This window comes from Polistes dominula, unplaced genomic scaffold (genome assembly GCF_049000335.1).
Source record: "Polistes dominula isolate Pdom_NZ unplaced genomic scaffold, Pdom_raw_medaka contig_27, whole genome shotgun sequence".
In the NCBI taxonomy this organism is placed as follows: domain Eukaryota; kingdom Metazoa; phylum Arthropoda; class Insecta; order Hymenoptera; family Vespidae; genus Polistes; species Polistes dominula.
In genome coordinates, this window is record NW_028300906.1 from 740,771 (window position 1) to 767,528 (window position 26,758).

Consider the following 26,758-nt stretch of genomic DNA (forward strand, 5'->3'; position numbering starts at 1 on the left):
TCTATGGTAAGTAGATAAATTTAATGAAAGAACCAATAGAATTATTTTCAAGGTAGATACAGGCATGCGTTGGTTGGTTAGACCAGTACATATACGAATGTCGACGAAAGCTGGTTTGACGTTAACGCTGGCATGCTTCGTTGACCTGCCCTTTATAGGTCAGCGATTGCTACTTTTGTATAGCAAAAAATAAAAAGAAAAGAGATGTGAAGGTGAAGACTGCGGGTGTTCATTGTAATATTGTACCATGTTCATATATTATTATGTATATATAACAATGTATATGAATATATCATTATATTTCATATTGTTATAATATTGATACTATATAATTATATTATTATTATTATTATTAATATTAATTAAATATTATTTATATAATTTAATTAAATATTAAATTTTAATAATTTAACAAATATTCTTATTTAATTTTTCTATCATTTAATTTATATTTAATTAAATTATATATAATATTCATCTCTTATCAATATTCATATAATGTTCATCTAATATTCTATGTGTTACCTAATTTTTATTATATATTTTATTGCAACACACTATTTCTCTTTATTTTATTTTATTTTATTTTTTTTTGGAATTTAGTTTTATATTCGAAATAATAATTATATAATATTATTAATAAATTATTCATGAAATCGGGGGACGGTAGTTTATTCAAGATAAAAGATAAAAATGAAAATAATGATGATGTTATTTAAGTTAAAAGGTGAAGGAACTTTTCGTTGAATGACGAAGAAAACTAGCAGCACACAAATGGATTCTTTCTTTGAGAATCGACAGAAGCCAATTTGAGGTCTTGAGGTCAGGTCGTCTACTGAGGAGACTCCCTCCGGTTCTTTCGTTCGTTCCTTCGTTCGTTCGTTCGTTCATTCGTTCTCCTTTGCACTGCGAGAATGCGAAGGCGAAATCATGGAATATTCTCGTTGCGCAACTTTAGCCAACATATATATATATATGTGCATACGTTTACATATTCATATATGTATATTATACTTATCTACTACTTATACGTTATCCGAACAACAAGCCATGTTGTGACGAAAGAAAAGTAGAAAGAGGGGTGAGGGGTTGGGTGGGGAACTCTTCGAGGGTGATTATCTTGAAGAAAGGTACACCTCCTAGGTCGTGGAAAGAAAAATTTTCTCGAGGACAGGTCGCGTGGGAAAGGTCTCAAAACAGCAACATTTTTTTAATTCTACTTTTGTTTAAGTACAAAAATAGAAATTATATTATTTAGATATTTATTTATTATATAATATATATATTTATTTTTTTCTATTATATACATTTTTATTATATATATATTATATTTAATAAAAAAAAAAATATATATATATATATAATAAAATACTAATATAAATATAATATGCTACTAATAAAAATATATATAATAAAATGCTATATATATATATATATATATATATATATATATATATATATATATATATATATTATTTATTATATTATATTATATATTTATTTTATTATATATATTATTTATTATATTATATTATATAGTATTTTGTTAATCATGTAATTCGTAATAATTAGTTTTGTAAAGTTGGCGTGAAAAAAGAGTTTAAACGAATTAGTACATCTTAGGTGTTATTTGAAAAATAATAATTACTTTTTTAATAGTTATAGAATATTTATTATATTACTGAATACTTTGTATCTTTGTGGAAAGAAAAGGATACTAAAAGTTGTAAATGGTCAACGTTCAAGGTAAACGACAACTATTCTATTGTTTACGAGTTAACTTCGATCAGATTAACTTATCGCGATGACAGAACAGACAACAAAATTGTGTAAACGTTTTCAAAGAAAATTCAGTGGTTCGTTTAACAAATTGAAGAACTGCAGCATCAAGGTCTCGTAGTTAATGCAGTAAACCTTGACCTGTCAACATTTAAACAGTAAACAGTTTTTTCGTTCAGGACATTTTACACTTTTTAACATATTATTATTATTATTATTATAATATTTTTTAATCGTAAAAGATCGTAAGAAATTTTTAATAGTATTTATTTTAAATTCAATTCGAGGAATTTTTATTCGAAAGAGAAAGAGAAAGATATGTCGTATAAAAAGAAGATAGAAAAAAAAAAGAAAGGAATTCTCGTGAATTCGAGAAAAACCAGAAATACAAAATCGTCCATATTAAAATGCAAAACACAGAGAAAGAGAGAGAGAGAGAGAGAGGGGAATTCACGACCGGGGATACTTTCTTCTTTCTTTACCGAGGGTGTCGTCCTTCGAATCCTGAAGGACAACTGGTCTCATCCAAAAATCTTTCTCTTTCTTCTTCTTTTTTTTGTTTTTAGTTTTTATTTTTTTTTTTTTTTGATAAAACTTTACCTGTGTTTTACTGTGTATACGTCGAGAGTTATTTTTAAAGTAAAATATATAATATATATATATTATCCTTGAAATATAAGGATAATCCTTGATAATGTAAAAAGAGATATGCCATACTTGTCAAAAGTATTTTCCTTGGCAACGAACCAAAATGAATAAGTCGAGTGTGGGTCAGTGGGTCGACGTCACGTTAATTACAAGGAATTCAACTTGACTCTCGAATCTCCCCATACTACAGTACAATTACCAACACAACAACCAACAACAACAACAACACATCGTCATCTTCTATCACTACCACACCCTTTTACTGGCCTTCTCATTACCTTTACCGTCTTGCACAAGGAATACTTGGGATTCGCGGAAGATGCCGATGAAAGCAACGAATGAACGAACGAATGAACGAACGAATGAACGAACGAATGAACGAACGAATTGAACCGAACCGGTGGTTGTTCGTGAGACATCGTTCAACCGTGACACTAAACTTTTAACGCTATTACAACTTTTTAATCTATTCGAATGAAATTAACTTCCGGTATACAAGGTATATACCAAGGCATGTTCATTGTTGTTTAACGATGGATCGTCCATATTTTATCTTTCTTTTCTCATTTTATCGAACAAGAAAATACATATAAGAGGAGATAGCGTTTCTTTTGATTACTTCAATGGTCACGCTATGTTGGAAACGAAGATGAAAGATCGTAGTTTTTTCTTTCTATTCTTTTCTTTATTCCTTGTTCAATCCTTTTTGATTATTACGATTTGTATCTTCCAATTGTTTTTTTTTTTTTTAAATATATTTTTGCTTTTTTTTTTTTAACAACAAGTAATTAAAATTACACGCAATATTATTTTAATTTATAGTAAAAATATTATATAATTAATATTATTAATATATATAATAAATATAATATATATATATATTATTAATATTAATATTAATTTTAATTATATTATTAATATTATTATTAATATTAATTATTAATTATATATAATTTATTATTAATATTTATATATTTATTGTTATATATATTGCTGTATATATTAAATAATATTTATATTATATAATATAAATAATATTTAATTAATTATATTTAATATTATATAAATATATAAATATATTTATTGTTGCATATATTATTTATATTTATATATTTTTGGCGATTATAAATTTTAACGAAGATTAAAAAAAAATTAGAAAGGAAACAGAAGAAGAAGAAGAAGAAGATTTGAAGAGTCTTTTCGAATTCGAAAGAATTCACACGAATGAATATTCTATTTATAGTGAAGAAGAAGAACTATCAAAGAAAACCGGTCTTAAAGTGGAAATTGTGATATTAGGTAATAAAGTTCTCTCTCTCTCTCTCTCTCTCTCTCTCTCTTTCTTTCATCTCTCTCTATAAAACGGACGACACGAAATTATCCCTCCTAGACTTCCGGCGTATTACAAGTAGTACCGTTCTTTAAAGGTATTCCTAGACAATCTTGTAAAATGTATGTCTCTCTCTCTCTCTTTCTGTGTGTCTATGTGTTCACAGGAATTCGCTAGAGAGACTACTATCTCGTATACACACACGTACGAGTCACGCGACCGCGATAAAGATTAAATTGTGGAAACTTTTAGTTGAGAATTTCAAGAGAACGTTCCCATCCTGCCTACGTCACCCCTACTTCACTTCACTTCTCATTATATATATATATATATATATATATAACTTACATATTTTATTTCTTTATATTTTTACCGTGAAATCAGTCAGTAGTTTTGTTTTTTTTTGTTCACATGATATATGTACATAGATCTTTCCTTTATGTATTTTTTTTCTTGTGAACTTTGATCGTATTAAAATGAAATTACCTTTTGTTTGATTAGTTTTGTTCTTTTCTTTTTTGTAAATTCTCTTTTCTTTGGTTTTTTTTTTTATTTGAGCTTATCAATTATTATTTCAACACCCTTTACATTCGAAATTATATATTTCAATTTTGACGGCTAAAGGCGTATATATACGCTTTCGCCAATCCATCAATATATACGAAAAAAAAATGCAAAAATTGCGTCTTCATATTAATGAATTTTTTCGAGAGCGTGTCGCAGTCAAAGGGTTAAACAAATGAATTTAATTAAAATACTCGTTTTATTTATTCTATTGTTTTATTTTGTAATTTTGCAAGTGTATGAAGTGTATATATATATATACACTATTCAGATAAAAACTGATGTCGAGTCACATTCAACATAGGTGTTTAAACAAAGGTTTAAAACGTTTGTAATACTTTGCATAAATATTATTTAATGTTATTGCAAAAATTGTCAAATATTCATATATATATATATATATATATATATATATATATATATATATATATATATATATTGAATACTTTTTCTTTGAAAAATTTCATTGAAAATTTGTCCCTGAAGATTTTTTGTTTTTTTAATAATTTGACCAAGTATTATCTTCCATTGTTGTGACCTTGTTCTTTGTCTAACTTCCAAGAACCTTTGAGATAATTTTCGATTCAAGTATTGGCATCTCTGGTAAAAACTTGAGAAGAGTTTAAGAGAAAAAATGGAAAAAAGTAAAAAATAAATAAATTGTGTTCAGTGATTGTCGTTGCTTTCATCGGCACCATGATTCTTAGATGTATTTTAGGTGCGAGAAGAGAGAAAGAAAAAAAAAAGCATTGACAGCTTTCTAAGAATGCTTTCCGTGACGATTCGAAAGTTTTATGTAAATAAAAGAGGCGAGGTCCTTGACGTCAAGACGTAAAACAGTGTACTTATGAGGTGTCTTGACATTTTAAATAGAGACTTTCATATAATATTGTCATCTTTTGTTATCTCCATTGAAAAGATTTTTATGAATTTTAATTACCAATAATCAGTGAAGAGAAGAACTTAATGTTTCTTCACAGTAAATTTTTATTAACATAAAATACACTCTCTCACACACACATACGTTAATTATATAATATAAATATATATATTTTAATTTGTAAAGTTCAATATTTAAATTAATAATGAATAATTGTTAGAATTACAATTATCACAGTAAATTTTTATTAACATACAAATAAACACACACACACACGTTAATTATATAATATAAATATATATGTTTTAATTTATAAAATTCAATATATTAATTAATAATGAATAATTGTTAGAATTACAATTATCACAGTAAATTTTTATTAACATACAAATAAACACACACACACACGTTAATTATATAATATAAATATATATGTTTTAATTTATAAAATTCAATATATAAATTAATAATGAATAATTGTTAGAATTACAATTATCACAGTAGATTTTTTTGTTTTAACATACAAATACATATACACATTCTCACACACTTTCATTATATAATATTATATTTATATTTTAATTTGTGTAGTTCAATGTATAATGAACAATTGTTAGATTAATATTTATTAATTTATAAACAATATTCGAGAAATATTGTAATGATCTCGTAACACTTCGTATATCCGAGTGAGAAAATGATAAAAGATTCGCATTGTCTTATGATCCATGCAGGCATTGAAATTTCCAGCTCGTAGAATAACGGGAGACACCAATGCATGGTGAAGCAATGATCTTCGATATTCACACTGTTGGCAATGCATTCATTGTTCACTTTTACTAACTCGGTCAAACTAAAATGCTTTCTGTAATTATTCTATATGGTATCTTTACATTAATATTAAAGTTTGTCATTTAAAAAAAAATACAAAAAACAATATCAATGTTAATCACTAATAACATTGCTTATTTCTTTCAATTGTAAAATTTGAAGGAAAAATTACAATCTGTTAAAATAAATGAACTAAGGAAGGATTAAATATAATTTATGAAAAAAAAAATTTGATTGTATTAAACAATCAAGAAATATATTAAAATAATAATTATAAATTTGAATATAATATAACTTATTATATATTCAATCAGATGAATATGTTTACATTTGAAAAGAACAGTTATAATCTCACGTATTAATTGTAGTTAATATTCCAAAGAGATGATAGAACTAGAAGAAAAAAGGAGAAAGAAAATAGAAAAAAGAAAAAATAACACGAGAAAAATTCTTTCCCGTACACAGATCGAGAGCGCATGGCAGTTCACTTCCGACACGTAGATCGAGTAGTATCCGCTTTTCCGTCACGTAGTTTCTGCCTTTAGATAGTCACGAGGTCAGGACTTGTTGTGTGACTTGTCATGACTATTGATGGCAACTTAAGACCATTGACCAGATTCACCGACCAACGGATCGTGATAATCTTACTACGATCATTAAAAAATTACTTTGTAAATATTATTTTTAACATTTTAACATTTTAACAGAATGAAGACTAATATATTGTGATGTTTTTTCAGGTGTCCAACTTACCTGTCCAATGATATCAAGTTTTTATATATTATAATTGATGGAAAAACAATTAATTGAATTATTTTTTTTATTAGGAACAAATGAAATATATATATCTTATATTCTTAATATATATAAATTACGTGTCACGTTGTTTGTCTTCAATGGACTCCTAAACTACAAAAACCGATTTTAATCAAATTTTGCACAATGTGTGCAATTTCATTCAACTTGAAAGATAGGATAATTTATATCTCAATTTATAATCGCAATATTATTTTATTGCGAGTTATTTGTTGTATAAGGTTATTCGTTGACTTAAATACGTGTGTATCGGACTGATTGTGAAGCCACAGCAACACGTGGCGAGGCTCCCCTACGATATATATATAATATACAGGGTGATCTGTAACTGGTGGTACAAGCAAAAAGGGGATGATTATACACTAAAAAATAAATCAAAAATATAAAATAAATATTTTTCATTGGAGACTTTGTTTTTCGAAAAAATTGACTTCGAATTTTCGCAAAGTATGTCATTTTTTTTTGTTACTTATGTTTAATGCAATATGTGGATAGAAAAAGAAAAAAAGAAAAAAAAAATCAACTCAATATAAAATAGAAAGAAATAACATTTCTAACAGTATGTATTTATTTTTAGACAGATATATACACGGTTATATGTACAGCATGCGTTGGACGCATTCAAGGTCGACCAAGAGAACTGGAGCATGTTACAAGGACTTCTGATAAGCTCTGCAAACTTGCCATAATTATCTACGAGGCCGTTCTTTATTTGTTTATTGAAAAGAGAACTTGGTTTTTTTTTTTTTGTTTATCATAAATGTAATATGAATTTAATATAAAAATTATTCTAAGAGATCGTTAATGATCTTTTCTTTTTATTTTAATGTAAAAGTATTTAATTATTTAATTATGTAGATTTTGTTGATTGATTATTTGGATTGGAAAAAAATTTCGTATGATTTTTTTCACGCTGTTTAAAAAACCACACACACGGTCATGGGAAATATTAAGGAATGATCTTATCTATCGATCGTGATTAGAAAGAACGATGAATCCTTTATAATTTCTTTTTCTTCAAGGTCTTACCGGTTTCACGATTGTAATTTAATGAGATATAATAAATCGACGGAAGTTGCACTGATTGGTATTGTTATACTTTAGGTATAGGTACTTCTCTCTTTAATTATCTCACGTATTTTAATGATCGTAATATTTCTTTTTTTTTTTTTCAGTGCTACATATCACAGTCAAATTTCATTTCTTCGTCATACGAAGTTAGGAGAGAATTTTTTTTTTTTAACAATGAACAACTGATATTAAAACAAGGAAGTGTTTTTTTAACTTGTAAACTTTATCAAAGCCCCTATAATAATATAACACGTTTGTATGAGTGAACTTGTGAGTATTCTTTTATCAACAAGATAAATTGTTCTATATTTTTATTTTTTATTTTTTTTTATTATAGAAAGTTTGAATCATAGAATTTGAACCCTGTTTGAATGCTGAATACTAAATCTTTAATAAAAATATTTTTGTAAGAACAAATTAGTTTATTATTAATCAGATTTTAATAATAAATTACATTTAATAATTACAGTTTTTCTTTTTAAAGAGAATATCATTTAATTAATTAATATAAAGATTAAACTATTTTACATTAATATTAACAAACACGTATATGTGCATCAAAAAATCACGTTAATAATTTTGATCAAACGTATATATTCGTCCAGAACACTCTAAGGGTTCAAATTATTCTCAATAATTTATATCGCGATTCAACTTGAATACGATTTCAATTAATTGTTTATTTAATTATCGTAATTTGCATACCTAAGTCAGTAATAGATCTCGAGAAATCATTTGCCAATTTATTTGTTAGAATAGAATGCAATTACAACGGTAATCGAATTGTTGAATTTCATTAAAAGCTGTTCTTATACATACACATACGTATACACATATATACACACACATCGTGCGAATTACATTACATTACTTACTCGTTGCTAACCGAGGTACTTACAATATAGTGGTTCTTTGTACCGTTTTCATGCGTCACCGTAACGGTCACCCGGTATGCAGACACGTTCTCTTCAGAACTGTGTATAACGTTCCAAACGATTGCAAACTTCGTCAAGAGGAAAAAAAAGAAACCAAAGAGAGGACGAAAAATGATTCAATCTTTTTTGTTTCGTTTTTTTCTCATTTTTACGAAATTCAAATTTGCATCTTGTAATACTCGTTCATTTAAATTTTCATTTTACAGGATGATGATGATAATGATAATGATGATGATGATGATAATAATAAAATCACGTAATATTTTTCCTTGTAAATGAACAAATAAGAAAAAAAGAATTGATAAAATTTTTGTATAATCAATAATGAACTGTGATATAAAAAAAACGTTCAACTTTTGTACGGATACTTTCACTGAAATATTTTATTTCTAAATAGATCTTTGACGCAACGATTTATTTCTACTCTACTTTGATTTTTGTGTAAGAAATGATTTTAAAAATAAGTTTATCACAAAATCCTTTTGCATTAAAATTACAATTTAAATACTATAGTATATTATATTATTGAATGTTATTTATAATATGTGTTTAATTCATAAATAATGATTGCTATAAGCTACAAATGTAATCTACAAACATTATTTATATTTATAATATATTATATAATATAATAAATATTATATATTATTATATTATATATACTACTATATATATATACTATATATATTTATTAAATTATAAAATATAATAAAATTAATATAATATTATATATATATATATATATATATAAATAATATATTTATTTTATATAATAAATATTATTATATGTAATATAAATAATAATATTATTTTATATCTTTTTTATATATTATTTAAATATTATTTATATATTTTGTTATTTATATAAAATAATTGAATATTATAATATATTAATGTTTATAATTCTTGATAGATCGGATTGGAATGTTAGGTTGCAAAAGAAAACGGTGCATCGAGATCGTGTTACGTTCAGCCACACCACCTAGAATGACTTTCTATTCATTTGCTATTCGTGTAAGAGATTGAAGTATATCAAACAATGCAAAGTGGTCACTTCCTGCTCCGTTAACCGCGAAAGTAATTTACTATTCGACCGAGTACACAGTTACCTATCCCTCTCCTCCATTAATTCACAAAAAGAAGCAAAAGAAGCGTGCAAATAAATCATTCTTTTGGAAAATAATTCTTTTCGACAAATTTGCTCAGTACGTTTGTTCACCTCTCCCTTCCATTCAATTCATCAAAAAAAGAAAAGAAAGAATATAAAAAAAGAAAGAAGAGATTAAGTAACTAGAAAGTTTAGTTAAAAAAAAAAAAATAAATAAATAAATTCGTGACATAGTTAATTATCATCTAATCGTTAATCTCAACCCACTCTGATAATTTTAAGAATTCTGAAAAAAAAATCAGAGCCTGTCGAATTAATTCCATATATTAGTCATTGTAATAATTTTATTTTATTTTTTTTTTTTTTATAAATTAAAACTCTCCAATTTTATTTGAAAGTAAATTAATTCTTTGAATCAATCCTTTTCAATATATATTTTTAATCGTATTATTGTCATTTTAAATATCAATTCGATGCGATGTCGCGCAAAATAATAATATATTAAAATAAATAATGATATTTATTTTATACAGAATTAATCCTTGAGATCAACGACAAGATATATATTTTAAAAATACGTCACGTAAATTTCACGTGTATCATCACAAAACATACGAAAGTAAGAGAAGTGAATTTTGTAGAGAAAGTTGTGTCAACTTTGAGATATTCACATTTCGAAAATCAAGTAGACGTTTTTTGAATTTTTTTTTTTTTTTAAGAATACGTATTCAGGTAAATTTAGAAATTCTTTCTCAGATTTTGTCTCCCTCTCTCTCTCTCTCTCACACACACACACACATAAATATTTTGTATTTCGTGAGAAGAATTATTCAATAATTTCTCAATCGAATAAATAAATAAAATTCATTGTAAAATATGAAAAAAAAGGAAAAAAAATCGAGGAATTATAAACAATAAAAATTACAATTATTATTGTTACTGTTACATAGTAAATGATTCGAAATCAAAATGAAAAAAAAAAAAAGGAAAAGAAAAACATAAAAAAAGAAAGGGGGGAAGAAAATCGAGATAGAGATAAATTCACATGTTATTACAATTATTATTGTTACTGTTATTTACGTTATTACAATTTGTTGTTATTCAATATTATTATCGTTAGTCTGGCATCTGTCACATAACAATATAGTAGGTATTTTGTAATTCGCATTAATTATCAACAATTTTCTCTCGATTTTAAACGAGAGAATAGAGTAGTAGCCTATTCCCCATTTTTGTTATAACGAGGATAACGCTTGTTCGTAGTATGAAAATAATTAATATTCTAAATCGATCATATTTGTTTTTTTTTGTGTTTTTTTGTTTGTTTTTAAATTAACAAAATCGTTTTATCTCTTATAATATAACTTCATTATTTCATTAACAATAACGAACATCAACAACTTTTCATTTGATTTTTTTGTTTGTCTTTTTCCTTTCTTTTTTTTTTTTTTATATAAATGTTCGTATTTAAAACGAATATAAGGAACAATTCGAAAACGTTCATGTGTGTTGTTCAACGTGCTGCTGTGAATCGATCACATAATCGATCGATTAAGTAGAAATTAATTAAAATTAAAAATCGTTTTTAGTTATTAACGATCATGAATGTTTAATCGTGTTGTTCGTCAGTAAGGATGTAAAGCTGCTAATCCAAGTCTGGGTGGTTCTGCATAACTGTGACGATATCTACCGGGTGTCGGGACTATTTCCAACGGTGGTCTGGCACTTTCACGATCGAGACCAGGATATCTTTCGTGTTCTGATAATTCTTGATATGTCGTAGCCCTTGCACGTACTTTTTCACGTAATTCTCTCGTATATGCTCGATCACGAAAATCTCTTGACTGAAATATCAATGTTTTCATTTAATAATGATCAATTAAATGACAATAATTTGTGTGATATTGATTTCAGATTTATAGATCCATTGATATATTAGATTTACGAATGTTTTGTTCAATATTTTGTTGAAACATTTACAAATATTGTTTGAATGAAAAAATGATTAGAGAGAAGGTATAGAAATTTCGTATATTTCATTCCAAAATTAAAACATATTTTTAAAATGATATATTATATATATAAAAAAAAAAGAAAAAATATTATAATAATTTCTCACTTCTCTAGGATCGATAGAATTCCTCTGATCACGAAACTCTCTACCAACAACTGGATTTTCATAAAAGCTTCTTGGCCGTGGCCTAGTTGTAGTCTCAGATTCAGAATTTTCAATTCCATAATGATGAGTTCTAGGTCTTGGTCTAGCTCGATAAGGAAGTTCATTTTCTCTATCAAGCTCAGGATGACTTCGTCTTATTTGTTGTTGTTGTTGTTGTTGTTGTTCGTGTACAGAAGAAGAAGAATTCACATTAGTTTGATGAGAACGAATAGATCGATCTTCGTGAACCTGTCTTGATGATTCCACCCTGTAAGAATCAAATAGAAAAGATAATTACCAGTTGAATAATAATGAGTCAAGGATATTAGAGAAATCTTATATCTCTAGATGACATTTTAGAAACTTTGATGGTAAAAGTAATGTAATGAAAAGAGGAAAACTTAATCTCGTACCAAATATGACGAGAATGAAAATGACTACTATGTGTGACACATCAATGGAACTTTTACAAGAAAATTAAATCAACCAGTTTTCCATGGAATCTGGTTTGTATCTTGGTGAAACGACGATCTTTCAACAGGGTCAGTTTACTTTTAAAATCGTACTTTTTCCTTCGGTCAACATCAAGTCTAGTAACGAAACAAAAAAATGTTTATATTTATTATGATAGAAACTTTACCTGTGTACATGATGATGACCATCGGACTCTCTCTGCCTTGATAAGACTGGTCTTGCTATAGCTTCCCTCTCCATAGCCCTGAACATCTCTTTAGCATCTTGGAACCTCTCTCTTGGACTTGTCACTTCTCCAGGATTAATCCTTGGCTGATACTGAGGACTCGGTGATCTTTGTCTTAATTCTGGTGCCCTACGATTCCTGTTGCAACCTGGCGAGACACCTCTCGTCTGTGTTTGTTGCTGAGTTGGATGTCTTTCTGGACTTCTAGGTAACCTTGGTAATGTCAAACTCGAACCAGTTGTTTCTACATCAGGAAAATAATGACTTTCCTCCGTACCTGCACCACCCCAATCGTCATCTGTAAAATAATTCAATATTAATAGATTCTTACAGTATATACAAACAGGTAAAGAAACTTGAAGATTTTAGGTCAACGTGTGGTTAGATGAAGAAAAAGTAAATAATAATGTGAAAAGATCGTAAATGAATCTTTTTCTCTGAACTATTAGAAACTCTTTAAATATGTATATATATATATATATATATATATACATATAGTGAAGAGAGTCATGATATAAAACGTTCCTAGATAAAATCTCTAGCATCTCGGTCAGTAAGGTGATTCGAGAAAACGCAAGTCAAGGCAAATCGGTCGTTTAGAATTCTCTAGTGCAAAATCCAACAGAGAGAGAGAGAGAGAGAGAGAGGTCACACGAGAAGAGATTTTAAGTGTGTGGACAGGTAGGGAATGAAAGGAGAAAATATAAAGACGACTATGCCTTCTTCTCTTCTTCTTCTTCTTCTTCTTTTTCCTCCTCTTCTTCTTCTTCTTCTTCTTCTTCTTCTTCTTCTTCGTCTTCTTCTTTAATAAGACACGAAGAAGGCTAAAGAAAGCCTCAGGCTATGGGCCGAGAATGCGGAACTTCATGTTTGGCCTCCCACGAGCACGATTTACGTACGAATTTTCTTGGATTCCACATTAGTCCTGGTCAACGTTATAGGAAAGGACACTGTATCATAGTTATTATGGTCTCCTCTCATCACAATTATCATGATGATCATAATCATGATGATCATAATCATGATGATCATCATGATCATTCTCTTGATCGTTAGAAACATCGTAATCGTCTTCTATTCTGGTCATTACTATCATCGTTCTGCCAACGACCTCGGCTTCTTTCTTCATAACGTCTCGTCTTTCTCTAGAACGCACCTCAAAACCACTATTTTGCGCAATAATCTCTTACATAGAGAAAGAAACTATAAGAGAAACAGAAACAGAGAGAAAGAGAAAGAGAGAGAGAGAGAGAGAGAGAGAGAGAGAGAGTTGGAGTGCCGTTACCGTGCTAAGTTCTTAGTGTTAAAGGTTGTCTAGTCGATTGACTAACATCTTTTCTCAATATCAGGATGAAAACTAGGATCAAAAGTGTGTTTTGTCTTTTCATCATGAAACACCACGAGAGTACATTTAATTTCAATCCTTTTTCATTTGAATTGAAAAAATTCATTTCATTGAAAAAAGTAACTATGAAAAATAATTAATTAATCTAATAAAAAAAAAAAGTAATTCGCATAATTATGTAAATTTATTGCATTGGTAATTTATTATTGTTTTTTTTTTGTTTTTATTCTGGTGTAGTTGTACTCCGTAAAATAATTTGATTATTATTATTATTATTTGTTTTTTTTTTCTTCAATTTTGTTTCTTTTTTTGCAAGTAAGTCATACAAAACAAGTGTTTCTCTTTCGAAAGATGATAAAACGGTATTTGAATAGTAAATACGGAATCGATTTCACGGCGAACTACCTTACAGTAAAAGACGTAATAATAATTTAATCGAGGAGGTTACCTACCAATCAACCAACCGGGACAATTCCACGCAATGGAATCTAGGCAACGCACGTTGCTTTTCACGCGACTTACCTATTACGTGCGTTATCAACTTATACATACGCAAATTGTTTCTCTATATAATTTATGCCAGACCCAAGAAGTATACCAGTTGTGTACCGATCTAGAATCATGATTTGTATTCGATTGATGGAAAGGGGGAACAGAGAGGGTGATGAAGGAACAAAAAAATAATAGTTGACATTGGAAAGCGTTGATTGACATCCATTCAATAGGAGAAACAATTTTCTATAAATATTATATTTCCTATAATCATTTCTAATATTTATTGCAATTCTTTTGCATAATTATTGTGATTAGTAGTTAGATGTTATTTTAAAATAAAATAAAAATAGAAAAGAAGCACTAGTTATTAATTTGAATGAAAAATATTAACACTAGATTTTTTTTATGGATGTTATATATCGTTTGTTTTAAAATGACTAATATTAATATTATTATTAATTAATTAAAATTTATTATTATATATATATTATATTTTTCCTATTTTATATTAAATATATATACCATATTATATATTAAATATATAATATTATATAATTATATTATACTTATAATTATACAATTAATTATAAAATATATATTTAATTACGTAAGAAAAAATCAACATATATTTTTTAGACAAATAATATTTAAATTAATTAAAAAAAAAAAAAAAAATATTGGAAATAAATCAAATTAGGTTCTATCTAAATCCATCAAAATCTAATTTTCAATCTTATAATCTAAAATGATTTTCTATAGTGAAATAATAATAACAACGAACGTTATGTGTGTTTCAGGTCAATATAGAAATAAAAGTTTAACGATAGATGTGTGTTGTCGAACAAAATGGATATAAGTTAGGATAAGTTTCGGAGATTGAACGTGTGTGACGTTTGTAGTATAATCGATAGCACGAGTCAATCCAAAGCTGGTTGGTTTTTGCGGTCGAGTAAAAGCCCTAGAATCGAGATACATGTGCCCGTAGGCTGGTACCTGTCGCTGACACGACGTCCTAACGGTACACCTTCCACTGTAACAGGTGCCCAAGCTTGGTGGTACTCTCTCTCTCTCTCTCTCTCTTTTTCCTTCTCTTTTCATCTCGTTCCATCTTACGTATGTACATATATATTATATATATATACATACATTCTTAAACACTGAAGTATATCCGATGTTAAGAAGTTGTTTCTTTCTTTTTCTTTTTCTTTCTTTCTCTCTCTTATTTTTTATTTTTTATTTTTTTTTTTATTTTCTTTATCGTCGAAGCGATATGGGTCAGTCAGTCGTCCGTTAAAAAAAACGTGTTTTGTAAAAGAAAAGAAAAAGAAATGGAAATCTTTAATCTCTTTTAATTTTCATCTCGTTTATTATATATCATACCACTCTAACTATATTTCATTCAAATACAAATCGTTTTAAATTCAAACAGGAAGAACTTTCAATTTGTTTTATTTTATTTTATTTTTTTTATTTTTTTTTCTGTGTGTGTGCATATTTCATTCGTCAGATCGATATTACTTGAATTATTTAAAACTAATTAATATTTATTATTTTCTATATGCACGACGAGATTTTTAATTGGAAAGGATATTGCACCGTTCGTTTCCGTTTTGAATATCGATACGACGTAAGTAAGGGGGAAGGAATAAAAATAAGAATAATAACAAGAAGAAAATGATGACGATGATGATTATAAAGAGAGAGAAAGAGAGAGAGAGAGAGAGAGACTATATATATAAAAAAAAAAGAAAAAAATAATACGAAGAATGCACGTAAGTGTTCGACACACCATTCGAATTTTCGAGGTGGGTAAGAGAAGAAATTGGGTTAGGGGGTCGTCGTTCGCTTCTGCCCGGTTTTCTACGAGAGCCGATAAGATTCGTGCGGACACACCTGCCGAGACGAATAGAAAGCGTCCAAATTTCTGTCTTTTCAACTTGCATTCCATATTCTAACGACGTTCGACATTTTCAAAAAAAAAAAAAAAAAAAAAAAAAAACAAGAAAAAACAAGAGAAACTAAAGAATTCAAGAAAGTATCAGCGTTGCAATAATAATGATATTCTACTGTATTTGCGAACACGTTAATCCACATGAATTACAATAAGAAAAGAAAACGTTAAATCGAAGTTCAAGTAACGATTTAAAAAAAAAAAGAAAAAGACAACAAAAAATGGTAATCAATTGATAAGAAGTATGAAAGTTAATTGACTTGATATTATTGAACTCTCTCATAAAATTCTGTAAGTACTTTTGTAATAATAAAAAAAAAAAACATCGTGTTTCATCGGTTCCCGTCAATTTCCTGTTGGTGATCCGCAAAAAAAGAATTAATAAAAGATAGATTAAGAGACAGAGACAGAGAGAGAGAGAGAGAGAGAGAGAAAGAAATAAGGAAACTTTCACTTTCGTTTAAGCAAGATCTAGCCAGGACGGTAGTCATGATGAATATCCTCTCTACGTTACGACGACTCGTTCATTGGATCGCGATCCAATCGATCCAATTGACGACTTTCCATGAGTTTATTCAATACACATACGGTGGTATACGAAGAGTTACGACCGCATATGTAAGTTTATTCAATAGAGTGCATTGAACCAACAACGAAGCAAGGGGGAGAGGGCATGAATTTACACGTAGAAATCGTTTTTACCGACACCAGTAATAAGACACCAACCACAAGAAATAGAAATAAACATTTCAAATGAAGTTAGACATTTATTAACTTACCGGAAGAGGAATCTCTCGAAGGTCTCGAAGGTCTTGGACCTAAAGGATGATGAGATTGATATGGTGGAGGAGTAGCTGCACTATCCGATCCAATTCCACTGCTAGCTGCACTCCTTGTACCACCTCGATCAACAGCTGTGCTACCACCCACTATGGTCTGATTTAAGCAACGCCTAAATTCGATACCTGCCAAGTTACCACGATGCCTGTGAACTGTGTCGTAGTCACGTGGTGGTAACAATATAGGACCAACATCGTTGTCTCCAGAATTACCACGACCTAGCGGAAGAACAAGGATGACATCATTCTTTTATTTGCTTTCTTTCTTACTTAAAACTTAAGTTAAACTTAGTCATCATTTTTTTGTCATCTCTCCTGTCTGATCTCTTACCTAATTTAGCTCTCAACTCAGCTGCCAGTGACTCGTAGATCGTTGTGGTTTGAATAGGATCATGTTTCGATTCTCCGCTACCTTCAGATGACTCTGATTCTCTTGTACTTCGTCCATCGCTACCCAAATTACTTCGAATTCTACCTTCCCCGGATGATACTCTTACTAAATTATCAGCTTGCGAGGCCAATGCTTTCAATTGTCCACCCAATAATTCAGCAGTCTCAACCGAATCGCATCTGATCGAACGAAAAGTTACGATAATGTATGTATGTGTGTGTGTGTGTGTGTATTATTATTAATATTATAATGAAATCATATATAATGATAAGTAAAGTGATAATTAGAATCCATAAACTGGGCCAGATTTTCCATAACAAATCACGTTTATCTCGGAGAAACCGAAGATCGTCTTTCTGATCTCTTGAAACTTTTAAATCATGAGAATATAAAGAGAGTAGGTGGATTCCTCATCGTTGAGTTATAATGAAAAAAAGAAAAAAGAAAAAAAAATACGTTAACGGCTCGTTATACGAAAGAGAAGCATAATTAAATAAGATAGCGACCTATAATCCGAGTACGATCGAGTTGATGAACCAAACGACCTCCATCTTTGGAGAACGCGCGTTTTTTCTTTTCTTTATTAAACATATTTAATAAAAAAATAAAATAAAATAAAATCAAGAAAATGTGAAGACAATATTTATTATCATGAATAATATTATTTAAAAAAGAAAACAAAGAAAAAGAAAAAGAAAGAGATTATGATAATAAGTGAGATGAAAGTATGATAACGAATTCATGGCCATAAAATGCTATATAATCAGACACGTGAAGAAACAATTAATATTAATATAATAAATAATAAATAATAAATAAATATATAAAAAAAAAAGAAAAGAATAAAAACCTGTATGCATGAACATGAACTGGATTATTGGTAGCAGGATTTGGTAAAAGCAGAGTAGCTGCTACGATGTCTTCTCGTTGTACAGCAGCCAATACAGCATGACCTGGTACCAAATGTTTCACAGCTGATCTAGTAGAACCTCCAGGAAGAACAGTTTGAATGATCTTAAGACCCTTACTGCTCACCTGTCGACAAGAATGAAATCTTAATCGTGTAACACATCAGTTATACGTTACTAAGCATATTAAAAGGTAAAAAATGACTTGTAACAGTGATATCTCAATGATTTGATCAAAGATAGAACATTGTATACGTTCAAATATTATTTCAAGTATTTTATAAGTGTGTTAAATCTCTTATATTTGATTTTTTTTTTTTGGTTTTTCTTTTTTATTATAGATCTAATAAAAAAAAAAATCTGAAATTATATTTCTTTCTCACAGGTGTGTAACATTGTCAGATGTTTTGATTGTAATTATGATCAAAGATATCAATCTATGTTCAAATAAAGGTGTGTTAAATCTTGCTTGATCTATACTTGCTTTTATTATATTAAATCTAATAATTTAAAATAATATTTTTTTTTGTTCTTTTTTCCAGATCATAAAACAATGACAAAATGAAGTTTCAATATTTAACTCTTATCTTTCACGGTCTTCAAGATTTTTTATATTGATGATTCTTATTAAGAACAAGTTGTAAGTATAAGTTTCGGTAAAAACATGCAATAATAATAATTAATTTACTATTTATTAAAAGATATGAAACAACTAATATTTCTTCAACGAGATAGAAAACATCATATGAAAATTTAATATTTAAAAACTAGGGTCTTTTATACGTTTTATTTCTTAGTGTGACACGCGTAAGCATTGTTCACGATAGCGGAAACTAACAGCTACGTAATTACTACATCTCGCTCGACTATTACGTGCGATCCTCGTTTAGAAGGCCAAAAGAGGAAGAGAAATAAATAAAGAAAGAAAGAAAGAAAAAAAAACCAAAACACGTTCAGAAAGAAGGCGTCATCTTAAACACATTCTTACTACTACTACTATTACAACTACTACTTTAAAAGCAAACAACAACAACAACAACAACACAACCTAAGCAAATCTATGCTATATTATCATCGGTTGTGATAACATGATCATAGTGATTTTTCGCATGATAAATTTTAATGCATAATACGCTAACCCACACACACACAGACACACATACCTAAATTACTCTTATTCGACAATGTTTTTTAAAACTTTCTCTTTATGACAAAGACTCGTAATTACACTTGCACAATAATTAGACGGATCACTCACTTCTATTATTTTGCAATAATAATAATAATAATAATAATAATAATAATAATCTCATTCTTTTCTTTTTCGACACGAGCAACGCAACGCGTTTGATGCTTCGCGAAATTTGTAGCAAACTTTAAATTGAAAATAATCGTTTCGTTATTAAGTATTGCGAGATTTAATTTAACTGGAAGATTTTAAAAAAAGAAAAAAAAACACATTTTCATGCTATTTTTTTTTTTTAATTCATTTAACAAAACTAAATATATATATACCTATTATCTCTATAATTAAAAATCAAATATTTTGTATAATTATAAAATTCATTTTCAGTCTTCTTTCATGTTTTTTATCTTTTTCTTTTTTTTTTTTAATTTATTTAATTTAAAGTCAATATAATTGATATGATTATATACCATTAATCAAAACTAATTTCTAAAGTTAATTGCCGTTATAAAACACGAATAGATATATAAAATGATTCTTCATTCTTAGCACGTTTTAAACGTTCCTATGACTTTCTTACAAACAAGATTACGATTTGATTTCAAATCGCTCGCGCTAAATCGTAACTGCTTCTTCTTCTTATTGAAGAAAGACGAAAGAAAGAAAGAAAGAAAGAAAGAAAGAAAGAATTTCGCATGCCGTTTCTCTTTCCCATATCGAAGACACCTCGTTTCATTCGTCGTATGAAGATTCGGGTCAATGAATTCGTTATACGTATATTAACTCATCATAATTCATTCGCATAAGGTATTCGTGTAGGTGTTAATTGAGTGCCAAGGTCTTTCCCACGTTTCTATGACGTTTTGTAAATATATTAGATCATTACATTAGATAATTTATATATATATATATATATATATATATAATATACAATAATATATTATATTATTAAAAAAATATAACTTATTTTATTAATCATATATTTAATATATTTATTATTTTTGATATTTTATATAAAAACTGTGGGTGTCTCGCCACGCGTTGCTGTGGCTCCACAATCAGTCCGATACACACGTATTTAAGTCAACGAATTACCTTATAAAGTCATCTGTTAGAATCTTATCGAACTAACAGAGATAATCATGACTCTTTGTTAATAAACAAATAATATTGTGATTATAAATTGCGATATAAATTATCCTATCTTTCATGTTGAATGAAACTGCACACAGTGTACAAAATTTGATTAAAATCGGTTTTTGTAGTTTAGGAGTCCATTACGGACAAACAACGTGACACGTAATTTATATACATTATTTTTAATAAATAGGATAAATTCTGTAAATTAGGTTTACAGGTTGAAAATTTCATTCTTCTTCATTCCAATATGATTAGATTCTTGATCAAATTCAAAACATTTTCTCATAATGGGGTTATTAGAATATTAAAGTGTTTTTTCTTTCTTTTTTTTTTTTTTTTTAAATGAACGATCATATTGACATCGATAAATTGTTGTTGAATCGTTTTATGAATCGAAGTAACGACAGTGAATGAATTCCACAGTGGATTAACCTTTTTCCCTCTTTTTTTTTTTTTTGTTCATTTCCTAATCTCCATTTCTAATTCCATCTTCTTATCAATATTAAATAGAGAAAACCTACGTTCGAATAAATTCCTATTTTTTTCTTTTCTTTTCTTTTCTTATTTTTATGAAGAATCTGAGATAATAGAATAGGAATGTTGAAGTCAAGTTGGAATAAATTTATTGAAAGATTCTTTCATTTTATTTCAATTTTTCTATATACGATTTCTAATGTCATCATTCCACACGCGTTTATATGAAATGAAAATATTTTAAGATAGAGTCCTCGTTTTGGGTCGATAAAAAAGAAAAAAAAAAAAGGGAAGAGAAAAGCTAAGAGACAAGAATTTAAGAATGAAACTATATAACTGGGATTATTTTTGGGGGGGGGAATTTAATTCTCTTTCCTATCTCAACTTCGAATTTCTATCCTTCGTATTCAACTAAACTTGTTTTTGATAGAAAAAGCAAAAAAATTACATGATAATTTCACGAAATATCAGGTTTTTGTTTCCCCTTCTTTAAGATTCAGCAGAATAATATAAAAAAGCGAACTTTACGAGACATTTTATTTAACTTTCACTCTAAAGGACAAAAAAATGATCAAAAAGATGAGTGAAAAAAAAGAAAAAAAAAGAAAGAAGAAAGAGATAACCAAATATAGACATATATATATAAATATAGACATGATATAAACACACACACACATCACATACACATATATATATTAACATCCTCTCTTATCTCGTATCGATAAACAAAGTTGAAGTGTTAGAATATTTTGGGATATGGTAGGCGCCAAAACCGGATCTCGAAATGGTAGTAGCGTGCTCACCTGTAACGTGACCTTGAAAGGTTCTTGAAGTCGTTCTCGTTCGAGCAGGTAAGCTATGGCACTGGGCATCGCGTCCACACCCTTGGCCTCCCTCGCACCAAGATACCAAACGTAGTACGAGCTCTTCTTAACATCCTTGCTACCCCTTAGACGTAGGGCCATTACTCGCACTATTCATACCGAAACCATAAAAGAAACCAATAGAAAAAAAAAAAAGAAATAAAGAAAATCTATTTTGTTGTTCCTTAAAATTGCCTTTTCTTCAATTTTCCAATTCGATAAGATATTCTTTTTTTTTTTTCAAAGAATTTGATCAATAACTATATTTATATTTGATATTTATAATAACTAACTAAATATTCTATATATATATATATACTATTATTATTATTTTATAATAATAAAATATTAATTTAGTTACAATAACTAATTATACTTATTATTCATTATTATAACTACTATAACTAAATCTAGTTAGTTATTATAAATATCAAATATAAATATAGTTATTGGTTATACAGTTATTATATTTATTATATTTATAATATTTAATTATTTATAATAATAACTATTTGATACCATTAATGAATTGTTACAGATACTCTGTTTGTTATTTCAATATTATATAAAATTCCTTTGGTGTTCAAATGAAATAACAAAAGATAAACAAATGATTTATAAATCACTTTTATAATTATGTGCAAACACTTGCATATGTCGTGTAATCATTTTTCAAAATATTTATTTCGAAATAAATTAGTGTCTTAATAGTGATGTCTGAATTTTACACGATACTTTTCTTTCAACTAAGACAATTCATGTTTTCATTTAGAATACGAGAAATCGGAAGTGTGATTTCATTGTAAAAATGATCATCCGTAACGAATGACAATGCTATTCGATCTTTTCGATTGGTAACGTTCCACAACTAATTCGATTTTATTCGCTCCAGATAGAATGAACGAAGTCTAAGAGGATGATCAAAATCAAGAAAAAGGGAAGAAGAAAAAAAAAATAAAAAGAAAACAGAAAAAAGTTAACATGAAGAAGAAGATTTAGTAGAAAAATGATGCTTTTACCGGGTTTCAACACGCTGTTGCTGTTGCTGTTACCCGTCTAACATCTACCTTCCCTCTCTTTCTTTCTCTCTCTCTCTCTCTCTCTCTCTCTCTCTCTCTCTTTCAACTGCTTCCTCGATTACTTTCACGCTTAAACCCGTTTCCACGTTATCCATCTTGCGCTTGAATCGATTCTCACTATCAAGACACCAAAATTATTTCTTCAGTATAATGATGAATACAAAATAAAGAAAAGAAGAAGAAGAAGAAGAAGAAGAAGAGGAGGAGGACAATTTTAATGTTGAACAAAAAAATATATAAATATTAAAGATTCAATATTTCCAAATCAACGAACAACAATAAAATTCAAATATATGAAAGAAATCGAAAGATTTGACGATTACAACGAATAGCACAGTCAAAGAGAGAAAGATAAATAAAATACAAATAAATAAAAAAAAGGAACTCGTCCTGATCGTCTTGTTAGCCTTCACCGAACACTTCGATCTAGACTCACCTTAATAAATGATCGTACAAATGCACCTTCTATCTCTTTCTCTCTTTATCTCTCTGTCTCTGTCTGTCTGTCTCTCTCTCTCTCTCTCTCTCTGTGTTTTCTTGCACTCACAAAAACTTCAAGGTGTATATATATATATATAAGTAGGAAAGAGAAGAAGATAGAACACAACTGGTCTCTGTGTTCGCGATGCACCTCGCGAAAACCGTGTGTAAGGCCGTTCTTACGGTATAAGCGAGTCTAAACTAAACGTGAGCACGGCGTCTGAGGTTTACGAGCTACGTACGAGCACCATCCTATGGTATGGGAGTAAAAAGAAAGAGAGAGAAAAAGAGTAGAGACGACGACGAATCACGCACGAGTGGGGAGAATCGTGCAAAATAAGAAAGACAAAGACGGATAGAAGAGAACTTCGAGAGTAGTCTCGTCTGACAGCTGCACACAGTTCTGACTACTTTTCCACGTTGAATTGCCAACTTGTTGCTACGAATAATCAGCAATATAGCCAGCCAACAAATAGCAACAGTAAGTAAAGCAACAATAAGACTTGTTTCAAAAATCTTTCAACTTTTAACATCTGATTTCAATCATAAAAACACAATTTTCAAAAAGAAAAAAAAAGTCAAAAACTATTGATAATCCAAGTTATATATTAAATTCTTCTTTTTCTTTATTATTCCTCACACTCTTATATAGATATTCTTTCTTTATTTATTTCTATAGACTGTCAAGAGACACCAAAGGATTGAACAACTATAATAATCGCGTAACGTAAAACGCAGAACACGAAACACGAGTCTCACGACTGAAGAGCAACAGCAACAGCCACGGTGATTTCCTCCTCTCCTTTCGGTGCCTCACTGTTGAATCCTTCTCCTCCTCCACCACCACCACCTCCACCTCCTCTTCTACCTCCTCCTTCTACTTCTACTTCTCTAACTCCTACCACTTTTCTCTTGTCTCTCTCTCTCTCTCTCTTTCTTTCTCTTTAGTTTGCCACACCTTCGCCACGATCGGTTCTTGATCGACGTCGTAGCACATGCAGGAGAAAAAGAGATAGATGTAAAGAGAAAGAGAAAGATAAAGAGAAAAAGAAAGAGAAAGAGAAAGAGAAAGAGAAAGAGAAAGAGAAAGAGAAAGAGAAAGAGACCGCGACCGGTCGAGTTCCAACCGGCGCGGCACCTTCGGATGGATTCTGTCCTGAATTCGAATAGTCCGAAGCTCTCTCGCCTTTCCAGGTAACCTTCTCTGTCTTTCTTTCTTTCATTGCATTCCCTCAGACCCCTTTCTTCTGACCGAAAGAAAAGAGATGAAAGAAGAGAAGAGTCAATCTATCTGTCCTTGTTCCCTATACCCCACTCTAAAAAGAGAGAGGAAGAAAAAATGATGTTGCACTTGTGTTGTATATACTCTCTCTCTCTCGCTCTCTCTCTCTTTTATTCATCATAATATCCTCCCTTCTCTCAACTCGATAAGAAAAAGAAAAAGAAAAAACAAGAAAGAGAAAGAAAATCTGATGTTCATCATTTTTCTATGATTTTTCTCTCTTTCATTTCTTCAGTCAGCCCTAGAACCCCCGTTTTCTTTATCATCAGAAAGAGATATAAGACTCTTACATTAGACTTGTTTCTCTTCTTGTTCATCCATCCATCCATCCATCCATCCTTTTCTTTCTTACTCATCACTATAATCCCCACTCCATGAAAAAGACCCACTTGCTCTTCATCATCCATCCTATTCCTTTTATCCACTACTCTACTCTCCTGTCTTTCTCTTTCTCATTCAGCTCTTTTCCCCTCTTTCTGATGGCTCAGCAAACCATGCTACCTCCCTACCTGGGGTACCCTTCAACCTTCCTTCCCCATTACCACCACCACCACCGCCATCACTACTCCTAGCTTGGCAAGAGGACGTCGTTCGTTGTAAAGGCCTTCGCACACTGGATCCAATCGCTACTCTGACTGGTCCAACGAAAGTCAAGCTGAGAGTGTGTCGAGCGTGTTACCGGATTGGCATTTAAACACCATTACTCTCTTGCCACAACCAAATGGCAGCCTTGTCTTTTCGTTTGATGCTTCTTACTTTAGCTCGTGAAGCTAACTGAAGTTTCCTCTGTCATTATTATTATTATTTTCTTTTGGAATCCTAATGGACTCTTATGATGATGATGATGATGATGATGACGATGAAAAATTATGATTAGAATTAAAATTGAATTTGATTTTCAATTCAACGTTAAACTATTAGCTTCGCGATACTTAGCAATAGCTGCCTGATAAATCAAGTTAGGCTGATGTGCGAAAACCTTAAAACGAGCAGGTAGAAAAAGGTTGGTATCAACGAACGAATGGTCGAAGCAAACGATTCCCTCGGTGAACGCGGTTAAACGCGTGATCCTTGTCTCTCCCTCTCTCTCTCTCTCTCTCTCTCTCTCTCTTTCTTTCTTTACCTCTTTCTCCCTCTTTTTGGAGAACTCTGTTGATCCTTTTTACTCTTCAGGCAAACCTTTCTTCGCCAGTCTCGCTTCAACTCCTTTACCACCTTCTTACACTTCTCCCACCAGAATTTTCAACGACAGGGACTGGGACTCTCTCCCCTCCACCTACGCACACATATTGATACCACTCGACTCGGTTAAACTCAACGCCAGGTGTATCTACCGGGTGTATTTGCTGATATACGTGTAACACTTGAAAACTTCAAACATATTTGTAGTTGATCATTTTTTATTTTTCATCTCTCTCTCATTCTCTTATTTTATTCATGAATGAAGTTTTGTTGATCTCGTTGAAATAAAATTTCAATTGCAGTACTGTTCGTGGATTAGTATA

General features: G+C 29.5%; 1 protein-coding gene across 4 annotated transcripts; it reads right to left on the reverse strand.

The window, feature by feature from the left end:
- Positions 1–11,002: 11,002 nt before the first annotated feature.
- On the reverse strand, positions 11,003–25,956 carry LOC107070328 (uncharacterized). Of its 4 annotated transcripts, none has more exons than XM_089179789.1 (8): positions 25,544–25,956; positions 22,353–22,522; positions 18,692–18,876; positions 17,782–18,020; positions 17,391–17,669; positions 12,761–13,118; positions 12,082–12,388; positions 11,003–11,806 (listed from the first exon to the last, which is right to left on the reverse strand). In XM_089179789.1, exons 2-8 carry the CDS (start codon positions 22,512–22,514, stop codon positions 11,588–11,590), a joined length of 1,749 nt encoding a protein of 582 aa, XP_089035915.1. In that variant the 5' UTR covers positions 22,515–22,522; positions 25,544–25,956; the 3' UTR covers positions 11,003–11,587. The 4 variants fall into 4 exon arrangements, with proteins under 4 accessions (XP_089035915.1, XP_015183901.2, XP_015183903.2 ...); XM_015328415.2 differs by lacking the exon at positions 25,544–25,956 and adding an exon at positions 23,928–24,727; XM_015328417.2 differs by lacking the exon at positions 25,544–25,956 and adding an exon at positions 23,432–23,864.
- Between the last annotated feature and the right edge of the window lie 802 nt (positions 25,957–26,758).